Below are 14464 nucleotides of genomic sequence, written 5' to 3'. Positions count from 1 at the left end.
TTAGTAGAGTGGCATTTCTATTGCAGTTAGTGAATTCGAGATAGCAACATACTTCGCCGTAATAAGCGTATTTCAAATAAATTGTTGTGTTGTTTTTTAGTGTTAGCCTAAGGCGTTTTGGGTCAATGGTTCTTATTAAAATCATATCCCAATCTGATCCGATTTAAATATAATTTAAAAAAAAAAATACTTTTACACCAAATTCCGCCACACCTTTCATAATTCATTGAAATTGGTGCGTCAAATATGTGAAATCGGCCGAGAATATATATATGGGAGCTATATCCAAATCTTCACTAATTTCCAATTAATTTATCACATTTATTATTATAACTAAATTCCGCCACACATTCTGAATTTCATTGGAATCGGTCATATATATATCGTGTTTGGTGCATAATATGTATGAAATCGGCCGAAATATATATGTTAGCTATATCCAAACCTCAACTGATTTCAATATAATTTGGCAATTTTTTCTGGTGCCAGATTTTGTCTCTCTCGCTTTGGGTGCATCAAATATGTGAAATCGGCTGAGTATATAAATGGGAGCTATAATCACATCTGAGCGTATTTGAATACATTTTGTCAAATTTATTTTTGTACCAAATTTAGCCACTCATGCCGAATTTCGTTGGAATCGGAAATACGTATCGTGTTTTGTGCATTAAATATGTGAAATCGGCGGAAAATATACATGGGAGCTACATCCAAATCTGAACCGATTTTAATATAATTTGACTAAATTATTTTCTAATCAAAATCCCGTTACATATTCCAAATTTCTTTGGAATCGAACATACATATCGTGTATGGTGCATAAAATACATGAAATCGGTCGAAAATATATATGAGAGCTATATCCAAATCTGAACCGATTTCAATATAATTTGACAACTTTATTTTCGGCTTAAATCCCGTCACACATTCCAAATTTCATTGGAATCCAACATTCATATTGTGCTTGAGATATTAATGAACGAAATCGGTCCAAAATATATATGGGAGCTATATCTAAATCTGAACCGAGTACAGTATAATTTGGCAAACTTATTTTTGTTCCAAATTCCGTTACGTATTCCAAATTTGGAGACTGTATCTTCAACCAATCAATAGATATGTGCATATAAAATCTAAATTTTTGGGAGGTACCTCCGATTCTGAATTAAAAAAAAATAAAAATAATAATAATAATAATAATAATTTCTTAAAAAAAATCAACGATTTGAGATAAAATATTCTTAAAAAAAACAATTTTAGTCTTTCATAAAATCCATGATTCTAGTTAGTCAGACGTTTTAAAAACCACGATTTAAGCCGAAATTATCTCTCATTACTGTTTTAAAGACTAAAATTATTATTATTTTTTTTTTTTTAAATTTATTAGTTAGTCTTAATGAGCCAGTCTTAATATTTTTGCCATTAATATAACTGGCGATTAGCAGACACAAATCTTTAAAAATACCTATCGCAGTATTTCTTCTCGCAGTAAATCTTCTTGTAAAATAGCTTCTAACCTGTTTAGCTTTCTTGGGAGACGTATTTGAATGAAATAAGAAATATTTACTATAGGTATCCTTCATCTGACTTCCTGTCATATCAAAAATGAAATTATACTTTTCCACCTCTGATTCTTTAGTTATTGTTGTTTTCGTTTGTTGTTGTAGCAACAAAGAACAGAGAGCACTGCAAAAGTCGCAGCCGCAAACGTAGAAGAAACAAAGAAGAACGACACTTTTTACCTCCTTCAACATGAGTGAATGAATGAAAGAAGGCAACAGAAAACATACCTGCAAACTATACGCACATGAATGTCAGGAACAAAAGAGATATGGAATAAAGAAGCAGGTGTTCCGTGTTGACTTTATTGAAACAGTTGGGAAATGTATTTTTGGGGGAGACAAGCGTGGATAATTTTTTTCTTATAAGCCGTAAATGGGGTTTTCCATAAAGCCTATGACACCAAGTTATCGGAATTATTTTAAATATTTTCCAACAGTTTGTAGTAATAACGAGAAGCAGAAAGTTCGACCGGGCCCAACTTTAAATATCCTCCACTATTTGGGAGGGATAAGGAATTTTCAAAAAAAAAAAAAAAAAAGTTAATACTTCATATAAGGCGGGGTGCAGGGCTATACGAAGAACTGGACATGCATAAGCAATTTTCTGTCACAGATTGAAGTACTCATAACGAAGTACATATACGAAATTTAAAACAATTCCGGTGAATAATGTAGCTAAAATCATCAAAATACCGAATGGACAATTTTCTGTCATAGACTGTAGTTCCCATTAGGAACTTTAAATACGAATCTTGAAACAATTTCAGTGAGTAAAGTCCACAAAATCACAAAAATACCGAATATAGGGAGGGTGCTATGCAAAGACACGGGCCTGCATAGAAAATTTTATGTCGTAGACTGAAGTTCCTATAAGGAACTTCAAATACGAAATTTTAAACATTTTCGGTGAATATTTTCGCTAAAATCATCAAACTACCGTATACTCCCATATAAGTACCGATATATAGGTCCAAAAGAATACGTGAACTTGCATAGCCAATTTTCCATCACGGACTGTAGTACCCATTACGAACTATCATTACTAGTGTCCTGAAAAGAGAACGACATATTTTTTGTATGTACTTACTCCCTATTGTCTTTATACCCTCAGCCATATGGCTACAGAGGGTATACAGGGTGAGATGAGAAAACTGCAACCAATTTCAGACTGCTGTCATTTCTAAGCTAACAGCTGTTAAAATTATCCCAGTGACAGCTGATTATATTGTACAAAAGCATTTTGGTGAGAATTTTCCAGAAACAAAGTTATTCGTGATGGAATCTGCCGATTTTCGTTTTCTCCGATGAGAAAACATTCGTTGTCCAGCAGTTTTTAAACAAACAAACTGATCGTGTTTACTTGCTAAAAATGTGCACCTTGTGTTGGCCACCAGAACTCAAGCGCCGGCCATGGTGATACTGTGGGCCGCCATGACAGCCGATGGCCGCTCTCCGCTCGTATTAATCGACTGTGGCATCAGAATATTATCGCGAAAATATTCTGGAGGGTGTATTAAAGCCTTGGGCACGCAAACATTTTGGCCGCAGAGCTTGGACATTCCAAACAGGACTCAGCACCATCGCAGTCAGCACGCACCACCCAAGAATGGTTACAAAATGAGGTTCCTCGCTTCATTTCCAGCGCACAATGACCACTAAAATCTCCGGATACCAATCCGTTGGACTATTTTGTCTGGAATATTTTGGAAAGATAGGTTGGCATTAAAAAATGCCAAAGCAAGCACTTCGCCGGAAATGGGCCAAAATACCGAAGAGCAACATTCGGGTAGCGTGTGACGGTTTCATTGGCCATTTGAAGCCCATAATTCGTGGCAAAGTTGACCAATTCAAACAAATCTAAAGTTATTCTAAATGCTTTCATTCAATAAAATTTAAAAAAAAAGAAAAATTATGACATTTGGCTTTGTTGCAGTTTTTTTTATCTCACCCTTTAAAAACATTGCATTATTTGGTCTATTGGTAAAAACACCACCAATCCGCAATCTTTTTAACAACACCAAACCGAACCCAGTCTTTATTTCGAATTTGTTTTTTTTTGTTGTTGTTTACATTTTGACATTCAAAAAACGCACACAAACCTCGAAATTACAACAATTTTAAGATATTTCAAATTTTAGTGATTTGGTCATGTCTTCACATTGGTTATTTTTGAAAATTTCGCTCTTTAAGGTTAATTTCACTTGCCATTGAATTGAAAGTTATATAACTGCAATAAGATTGAAGGTGGCCGAGACAGGCAGATAGAAATAGACTACCACGGCAGAGAAAGAGAAAATAGACAAACCTGGACAGACACACGAACATGCACATTTAACTGTCAAGTAATAATGAAACGCCTCTGGCCAGGTTAACAATGGGAATCAACAACAAATCACTGGTCGCTCGGTCGGTCGGTTGGTCACACGATGTGATGAATTGTAATTATGTCGTTTAGCTGGGCGTGTTTACGGTTCAGCACCAATAAAATACCAAATATTTTATGTATTTTTCCTGTCAGCCAGCCAGTCAGCCAGCCTGCCACAGCTGAGGCGGCTGTCATAGATAGCAGCTTACATTACATTGCTGGTTGTGGGTCATGTTTTGAATAAAATAAACAAAATCATACGGCTGTACGAAGTTGTTGTTTTTTTTTTTTTTTCAAATTGTTTAAGAAATATACATAATAATTTGCTGCCATCAACAACAAGACTTGAATAACAAAAACAGAAAAAAGAAATTTCCTAACAATCAGTTATGTAATTTGTGTAATAAGGGAAACACCCCTCATTATTATGGTAACAATTTGAAGGATTTCATTCAATATCCAATACATTTAAAGGATATTTTGAAATTAATTATGCGGTTTTTTTATTCCTGCATTTTATAGCTTTAGCCTCCAGGCATAGTTGGCCAAACCTAAGAAATAAGACACCAATAACAACAGCAACACATAGCAAGAAATATGTTTTGGCTTATTGCAAAACAAAGAAATTGTGATAAACAATCCATTGGATAAGCGCATAAATTCGTCATCAATAAATAAAAACAAGAGTAAAATAGTTTAGATTTTGGCTTGTTTTGCCAAAGCAATCAAACTATACCCGGTTGTCGACCGGTTACTTAGATTCCCAGTGAATTTCATAAGTGCCGGACATCAAAATGATTGTGAAAATGGATCCCGATGAAATGATTACACTGCGGGTGCAGTATCTTGTCGATACAGATCCACTCGATTGTACATCAATGTATCCGATACCGACGCGAGCACCAACCTATGCCTTTGCCAGCACCATGCCATTGGCCACACAACTGGGCACCATACTGCGCATCTTGAATGCGCCGCAAAGGGTAAGACGAGATGAAAACTTTAAATTTTGCAATGAAAAAAAATATTTGTATATAAAAAATTATTAAAGATTAAAGTTTTGTAAATTCGACTATTTTTCATTAATTTAAAGACAAACCCCACAAATATAATGTTGAGTAGCAGTTGCACACATTAAAGTCTCAGCAATAACTTTGAAGCTGCATGGGCCGTTAGGTAAAGTACCTACCTGCTACATTACCAGTATATAATGAGCAACATCGGCGTGGAGTGTGGAGGAGTGGATGGAGCAGGACTCCTGAAATTTGAAATTAACATTATTGGCGGAGTGTAGTATTGGGAAATGGAGGAAGTTTTCGAAGTTTGTACTTATGTGCACGAAAAGTACTAAATGGTACTAAATTTAGTAAAATTTCGATTTGGGTGAACCGATAGAGCTGGAATTTTGGAATTTCGCAATAAGATCACTATTGCATTCAATGACTGAAAAAATAAGGTAGTTTTTGAAATTTGAAAGTATATGTACTAAACGGTACTAAATATGGTACAACTTAAATTTTGGGTGAACGGTTGGTTAAGATTTCTATTGGACTGTATGATGTAGGTAGTTATGAAAATTTGTACTTAAGTTTACTAAATGGTACTAAATTTGGTACAACTTGGATTTGGATGAACCAACAGAGCTGGAATTCTAAAATTTAGAAACAAGATTACTATTGCATTCTAGGACTGAGGAATGTAGGTAGTTTCGAAAATTCGAACTAATATGTACTAAATTTGGTACATTTTGTGATTTGGGTGAACCGATATAGCTGGTATTCTAAAATTTAGAAACAAGATTACCATTGCAGTCTAGGACTGAGGAATGTAATAATTATGAAAATTTGTATTCAAGTGTACCAAATGGTACAAAATTTGGTACAATTAGGACTTGGATGAACCCAAAGAGCTGGTACCCTGAAAATTTGAAATAAGATTACTGTCGGAATGTAAAATCGGGCTATGTAGGAACGTTTGGAAATTCGTACTTATGTGTACAAAGTGGTACTAAATCGTATACAATTTAATCTTTGGGTGAACCTGTAGAGTTGAACTCATGAAATTTGGTAAAAAGATTTCTGATTGGACTGTATGATATTGGTAGATATGGATATTTGTAATTATATACTAAATGGTGCTAAATTTGGTACAAATTGGATTTACGGTTTATCAGTGAATTATGAAACAGGAAATGAGATTTCTATAGGGCTGCACGATTACGGCATTTAGGTAGTTTTAGAAATTTGAAGTGTATGATTGGGGTATTTGAGAAGTTTTGGAAATTTGTACTTATGTGTACTAAATGTGGTCCAATTGCGATATGTGTGAACGGATAGAGCTGGAATCCCAAAATCCTATATTTGTACGAAAAAGTACTAAATTTGGCATTGGGTAAAGTGATAGGGCTGGAATTATCAAATTTGATATTGAGGACACTGTTGCTTTCTGTGGATAAAATGTGGTTTTAGAAAAAGTACACATTGTACGAAAAGTACAAAATAGTACTATTTTGGTATTTGGTGAAGGAATAGAGAAGAGGACCTGAAATTTGATATGGATGTCACTGTTGGTGCTTGTGGGTGAGAGAAGGAGTTGCCGTTAGGTGTTGGGATAGGGGTGGAATTCTGAAATTTGGTATTCAGTGAAGCATGTAAGTTTGGGAATGAGAACTATGATTGTTTGAAATGAACTAAATTGTACTAAATTTTTGAGTTTGGCCTTGTTAAGGCACTAAATTTTCCGCTGAGAGAATGGATAGAGCTTGAATCCTAAAATTTGATATTAAAGTCCTTGTTGGTTTCTAGGATTTAGGTATGGTGGTGGCCAATTTTGAAATGGTTTTGGCCACAAAAATTGGGTATGGAACCGTCGTGCAAGGGATTAACTAATACGTTCTTCGGTTAACTTAAAACGAATTTTTTTTTGGAAATTTTCTCCAAGAAGTAATGAACAAATTGGACATTTTGAGTACTAAAATTAGCTGGTGGAACGACTCTAATATTTTAAGGTGGACTTTACGCTGATGAAGTAGTGGGAACTTGCTAGTATATTGCGCCGTGCCAGGTTTGGACTATATTGGTTACTTCCTGCACTTTATATGAGATATGTGATAATTTTTAGAAAACCAGGTATAGTCGACCGACAGATCTTCCGTTGATGGAAATATTGAGATGTACCAAGTCTGAATGACAACGGATGTTAATTTCGTGTTTTATAAGTTTCATGGATATTCTGAATGTTGACCCTTTTTGGGGGAGGTACCAGAAGGACTAGACCGACCTCCACCATCTTTATAACAGATCTTGCGTTGATGGAAATTTTGAGATGTACCAAGTCTGAATGGCATCGGATTTATTATATTTAAAATAAAATATTTATATTTAAAATCGTTAACCTTTGTGGGGAAGGTATCGGAAGGTGTGAACCTATATATTCCATCCTCACACCAGACCGTGAGTTAATAAAAATAATGTGATGTGTGTAATTTGAAGACAATCGGACTGTTATATCACATTTCGAAAGAGTTAGAATTATTCAAAAACTTTAACCCTTTGTGGGAGAGGTACCGATGGGCCGATGTTGCCATTTCCTCACATGACTGTGCACTGATGCAAATATTAGGATTTTTTTGGAAATTTGCTGCTCTTAATGTGGCAGAAGGAGTAAATCAATATTACCCATCTCTGAACTCGATCTAAGTTTGATAATGATATTACGATATGCCAAGTTTGGAGCAAATCCTATATTGCCTTCGAGAGTTATCGTGCGCATTAGCCCGCACATAGACAGACAGATGGATGGACGGACGGCCATAGCTAGATCGACTTCAAATGTCCAGAAACGGATTTGGTCCAAAGAGATCTATGGTTTAAAACCGTTATTTCGATGAGGCACGTTTTGGCCGTATCAAATGATATATACCCTCTTTAGCCATATGGCTGAGGGTACAAAAACAAGTGTTATAAATATAAGTGCTAGTCCACAACAACTACATTGCTTCCAATGCATACACTTGTTTTAGTGCTAGTATTTTCTGTCAAAGGAGGTGGTATCCAGTAAGAACACCTAATATTGCATTTCAAAACAATTCCTTTTAAAATATGATTTAAATCGACAGAACACAACACAAACGAGATGTGTCGTCATATCGGAACTATATACAATTTTGAACTTGTATAGGCAAGATGTAAAAGCAATTCCGTGCAAAAAAAAGTGGACAAAAATATCAGATATCGAATATTGGAAATTGCCGTTATATGAGATTTATGCCAGAACGTGGCCGTACATTGATAGTTTAAATTATCGTTCCAGTAATGAACAAATCATATTCCAAATAACTATGTAGAGGACCTAGAGTAGATTCATATAGGTATTGTAATTATCTAGCTTTTTCTTTCACTGGATCAAACCTTTTTCACGACACACTTTCCCGTTCTGTATTTAAGTCCTCGAAAGAACAAACATGTTTATCAACTCCATAAAAAATATTTGATAGTGGCTAATGTGGCGTTTTCAATTCAATTCTCCACAACAAAACTGGTTATCTACTTTGCATTTCTGCCATTTAAATATGACGACATGACATGACAAATTACATTTAAATTTAATTATATATTCGTATGGACACCTTTTGCTTCCCTCCCTGGGGCGGTACTTGTGATCGTTATTTGGGTGTTTTGTTGTTTTCTTAATTATTCATTCATTCATTCATTCGATTCGATTGGTTTTTATTCATTTTGGGCGATTTGTTTCTTGTTAGCTTTGCTTGGCGAGTGATCAATTTCTAACAGCCGGCTATTGGACTTTGTGTTTTTTTTTTCATATTTTAAGCCGGTTATTGTTGGAAACCAAATCAGGTCGTTTAATGCAAAAATTATGCAAAATAATTTGTGGTTAAAGCCATGCTAATAGAAATAGAATAAAACCAAACAAAATCCAAGAATATGAACAACAATATTATCATTGAGGTTATTATCAATCAATTGATCACAAAAATATGGCTTGAATATTGTGATGTACTTTAAAATTAGTTGACAAATAATGAAAATAGATGTGTGATTTTTTGTTATCAGAAGAAATCAAGAGTGGATAACATGTGTTCTTTATCCAAATGTTGTAGATAAATCATTATAGATCTAAAAATCTCCATTTCATAAATATCATAAACACCAATCATATAGGCCTCGTGTAGAACGATCACATGTACTCCACTTGAAAAAATTTACGGAAGTTTTCGCTTTCATCGTGTAACACAAATCACCTCTTTTTCTTGATTTAACATTGTTATGTTAATTGATTTTTGCCTTTTGTTTTGCAAATGTCACACGAACAGCAGGTGAACGAGCTAATGATCACAAAAACGTTTTTTTTTCTGGGACGGAGGGAGTAGGTTATAAAAACAAAGAAACCATCTTCTCAACTGGCATTTATGTTTTTGGCCATAACCGTGAAAATAAACTCACCATGCCGTGAATAGTAAAATACAAAACGTTTGACAAAATTTTAAGATAATTTTTTAAACGTTGATGAAGCTGTTTTTGAATAGTTTTTTTTTTTAATTTGGACATTTTCTAGTTTTCACTTTTTATTTTTTTGGGAATTTGAGTCCAGCGAAAGAAGTTCTTTTTGGGGGCTACATGACCCAGTTTGAAATGCTGTATTTTTTTAATTTTTTTTGGGTTATTTCTAATGTGATGGATAATTATGGAATGTGACAGGAGACCATCTATCACAGGGGCCGACTTTATGATACCCCAACACCACTTTGCCAATTTAGTAGAGCTCCACATAACCATTAAAAGTTTTTATGGGAGAATTTAATCATACACGCTATGATTATGATTATTATTTAAAATTCAAAAGACTAAATATGCCGAAGCATTTTTATCTTTTAACTTCGAACTTGTATTGCCCATTTGGTGCAAAATTAATTTGAAATCAGATAAATATATATATTGGACCTATATCCAAATCGGAACTGATCTCGATAAAATTTGGCAGAGATATTTCTGAGCTGTATTTGATATATTTTCCTGAATATATAAAACAAGTCGGATGTACAATGTATATGGGAGCTATAGCTATATCTGAGCCGATCTTCACCAATTTTGGCTTCTAGACTCAATTCGGTTGCCTGTGCCAAATTCCATCCCATTTGGGCAAATATTGGACGTTTGGTGCACAATAAAAGGCAAATCGGACGAAGTTATATATGGGAGCTATATCCAAATCTGAACCGATCTCGATAAAATTTAGCAAAGCTATTTCTGAGCTGCATTTGATATATTTCCCCAAATATTGTTATTACAAAGTTCATTTTACGGCTGCGGAGGACAAAAATAACAAATCGGATGAACAATATATATGGGAGCTATAGCTATATCTAAACCGATTTCGATCAAATATAGCATACTTATTTTCAGCCCTAATTTGGTTGTATGTGCAAAAGTCCATACTATTCGGGCTGATATTACACGTTTGGTGCACAATAAAAAGCAAATCGGGCGAAGATATATATGGGAGCTATATCTAAATTTTGACCGATTATCTCCAATTTCAATAGGGTTCGTCCTTGGGCCAAACAAATGTAGTTTGGAAAATTTCATCTCAATCAGATAATAAATGCGGCGTGTGAACAAAATGTTCACAAAAATACATGGACAGACGGACGGACGGACTGACATGCATAAATCAACTCAAAAGTGATTCTATGGAGATTCTCAAAAGTAACTATGGGTCTATCTCGCTTCCTTCTCCATGTTACAAACAAATGCACAAAGACATAATACCATTCAACGTTTGTGGTGTAGGGTATAAAAACGTGTAAGAAGGGACACATGTCTTTTGAGCGAAATTAAATTCAAATCTGTTGGAAAAGGTCACACGTCAATAAATAAACTATTGTAATAAACTTTTTAGAACATTTTTTTAACGAAGTGCCATGAACATGCCAAAGATTAGTAGGGCCAAATTAATATACAAATAAATTAAACAAATAGGAAAACATCAAGTTCCGCCCAACTTTCAATAGTGTGCCGATGAATTCTATATTGATCTCTGGTTGGAGAAATATTTAGATAAACCAAGTTGACTCATTTCGCATGTTATGCGAGATATAATTATTCAAAATTTTGACCCTTTGGCCAGAAGGAGTGGTCCATATATTCCATCTTCACGGCAGATCTTGTGTTAGCAGAAGTGATGGGATGTGTGAAATATGAAGAGAACCGGATGCTTATTTCGGACTTTATAATCGTTTTGGCTATTCAAAACTTTGACCCGTTGTGGGGGAGGTACCAGAAGAAATGGTCCGATCTCTACCATTTTTATAAGTTGTGATCTTTTGTTGATAGAAATATTGAAATGTGCCAAGTCTGAATGTAATTGGATATTAATTTCGTGTTTTATGAACTTCATGGGTATTCAAACTCTTGACCCTTTGTGGGGGAGGTACCGGACGGAGTGGACCGATATATTCCATCTTCACACCAGACCTTGGGTGGTTAATGAAAATATTGTATGTGTGTAATTTGGAGACAATCGCACACTTTTAATACATTTTATAAGTGTTATAATTATTCAAAAAATTGACCCTTTGTGGGGGAGTTACTTAATGGAGTGGGCCGATATTGCCCCCTTTCTCACCTGACCTAGCACTGATGCAAATATTAGGATTCGCAAAGATAGGGCAACATCGGATTATCTTTTCATTTTCTGTGCAGTAAATTATTTACTTTAAAAATTTTGACCTTTTTGTGGGCGAAGTACCAAAAGAAAAGGGCCGATATTTTCCATATCCGAACTCGATCTACGTTTGATAATAATATTACGATGTGCCAAGTTTCGGCTAACTCAGATATTCCATTTGAGAGCTTTCGTTCGCACCAGCCATATAACCGTACCTCTCGAAATTCGGTATTTTTATGATTTTTGCCGCATTTTTTGACGAATTTGTCTAAATAGTCTTTGTAGGTCATAATAGGTTCTAGCTCGTGTGGCGAAACATTGTATTAAAGGTCCACGTTTTGGCATGGCCTCATATAACGGTACCTCCCGATATTCGGTGTTTTGATAATTTTTGCCACTTTTTTAACCGATTTGTCTAGAAATTGGTAGTTCATAATGGGTTCTAACTCTTGTGGCGAAACATTGTATATATAGGTGTACGTTTTGGTATTTAACTTTAACCTTTTTTTATGACACATTCGGATTTGATTGTTTCAATGTGGAAAACTCATAGTGATATGGATTTTTAAACTCTTTTAATTAACTTTCATTACCAACTATAAAAAACTATTCGATTGACGTTATTCTTTCAAATCATGTGCGTCTTTTGAAATTGTCATTGACATTGCAAAAAGTATGTTTTTATGTAAAGTATTCAAATGAATTTTTAAATGACATTTTCAAATGAATTTTTAAAATTCCAATATGCGGCCTTTATAACGAATCTCCTATGGGCGTTAGTAAATGATTTGAATATAAACGTAATTCCCCGTTCCGATTGCTCTAATTGATGCGGTATTTTCTCGCTGTCACAGCTCAATTTGATTTCTCCATCACTTTGACACTTTCCATGTAATTGAAATTGAAATTCATTGTCTGACCAGTGTTAACAATTCATATTATTTGAGGTTTGACCGAACCGCTTTGGAGGTGTGGTCTTTGTACTTTGTCCCCTTGAATATTGGATAAATGTTTCTAATTGCTTTATTAATTCAATCAATTGAATTTCTAATTAACTACGCAAATGCGTATTAATTAAGAGAATGAATTAAAAAAAAATCAAACCAATAAGCAGTTAAGTTCGGCCGAACCGAACTTTTAATACTGTCTACCATTTTGAAGGAACTTGAAAAAAATTTTCAAAAAAATGCGTTGAAAAATACCGCTCAAAGTAAAACCGTTATATGGGGACTATACGAAGAAGTGGACCTGCATACGAAATTTTTTGCCATAGGCAGTAGTGCCCATTACGAACATTAAGTATGAAATTTGCAACAATTCCTGAAAATATGTGGCTAAAACTAAAACATCAATATACCAAAAAAAAAAAAGGGAGCTGCCATTAAATGTGGCTTATATGAAGACTTGGTCCTAAATATACAATTTTTCGTCATAGATTGTAGTACGAGATTCAAACATGAATTTTTAAACAATTCCGGTGAATAAAGCTCTTAAAATCATCAAAATACCAAATATCAGGAGGTATCGTTATATGGGGGCAATACGAAAATGTAGACCTGCATACGAAATATTTTCTCGTAGGCTGTAGTACCCAGTACGAACTTCAAATACGATGTTTGAAACAATTCCTGTAAAAAATTGGATAAAATCATCAACATAAATAACATCGGAGAGGGCAGTTATATGGGGCTATTCGATATCGTAGACCGATATAGCCCATCTTCGAAGCACGATAGACTCAAACCGAATAAAGATAGGAAGCTAAAATTTTGCACCGATCTGTCTTTTATCTGCAGTCAGGTCAAGTTCGAAGATGGGCTATATCGGTCTACGATATCGTATAGCCCCCATATAACGGTACCCCCGATACTCGGTATTTTGATGATTTTTACCACATATTTCCATGGAATTGTCTGAAATTCTACACAAGGAGATCTTTTTGAGTAGTTTACCCCCCGGGAGAGAATTGCCTAAATAGGTCCTCGATATCGTATAGCCCCCATATGATGATTTTGGTCACATTTTTCAATGGCATTTTCTGAAATTCTACACAAGGAGTTCTCTCTGAATACTTTACCCCCTGGGTTAGAATTGTCTGTATATGATTGTAGTCACATTTTTCAATGGACTTGTCTGAAATTCTACACAAGGAGTTCTTTGTAAATACTTCCCCCCTTAACAGAGAATCATCTATGTACATCCTGACATTCGGTGTTTTGATGATTTTAGTTGCATTTTTCAATGACATTTTCTGAAATTCTACACAAGGAATCCCCTCTGAATACTTTACCCCCTGTAAGAGTATTGTCTATATATGTCTAAGTTTTGGTAGAGCACCCATATAACGCTACCCCGAGATATTCGGTATTTCCAGGAGCTTTGTGACATTATTCACCGGAATTGCGTCAAATTCCGTGTTTGAAGTTCGTAGTGGATACTACAAACTATGATGGAAAATTGTCCGTGCAGGTCCATGTCTTAGTATAGTTTCCATACAAAAATGCAACTAAAATCAGCAAAACACTTAGTACAAAGAACTTAGTATAGTTTCCTCCCTTTATTCGTATTTAAAGTTCGGAATCGTTACTACAGCCTTTGACAACAAATGGTTTTAGACCGTAGGTCTATTTGGACCAAATCCGTTTCAGGACATATGGACTCGATCTAGAGATGTCCGTCCGCCCGTCTATCTGGCTGGTGTGCACGATAACTCTCGAAGGGAGTATCCGATTTGATGCAAACTACATCGTAATATTTTTGTCAAACTTAGATCGAGTTCGGTGATTGGCAATATCGGTACTTTTCTTCTGGTCGAAATTTTCAAAAAATACATTTTCTGCACAGAAAGAGA

The 14464-nt window shown here is 34.9% G+C and overlaps 1 protein-coding gene across 5 annotated transcripts in view; it reads left to right on the top strand.

The window, feature by feature from the left end:
- The window catches only part of LOC101893576 (FH1/FH2 domain-containing protein 3), a 237307-nt gene that overhangs the window by 131510 nt on the left and 91333 nt on the right, over window positions 1-14464 (top strand). For 2 of the 5 annotated variants that reach the window (XM_059131675.1, XM_059131676.1), the window contains exon 1: window positions 4450-4910. The exons of 2 other annotated variants lie outside the window; for them this stretch is intronic. In XM_059131675.1, the coding sequence (XP_058987658.1) occupies window positions 4722-4910 (189 nt within the window). In that variant the 5' untranslated portion in view covers window positions 4450-4721. Of the gene's footprint in view, window positions 1-4449; window positions 4911-14464 lie in introns of those variants that run through there. One more of the 5 variants, XM_059131677.1, reaches the window with a different exon arrangement.

The sequence above is a fragment of the Musca domestica genome, unplaced genomic scaffold, assembly GCF_030504385.1.
Source record: "Musca domestica strain aabys unplaced genomic scaffold, Musca_domestica.polishedcontigs.V.1.1 9, whole genome shotgun sequence".
NCBI classification, from domain to species: Eukaryota; Metazoa; Arthropoda; class Insecta; order Diptera; family Muscidae; genus Musca; species Musca domestica.
The sequence above is the reverse complement of the archived record's forward strand: the minus strand, read 5'-3'. Positions and strand labels throughout refer to the sequence as shown.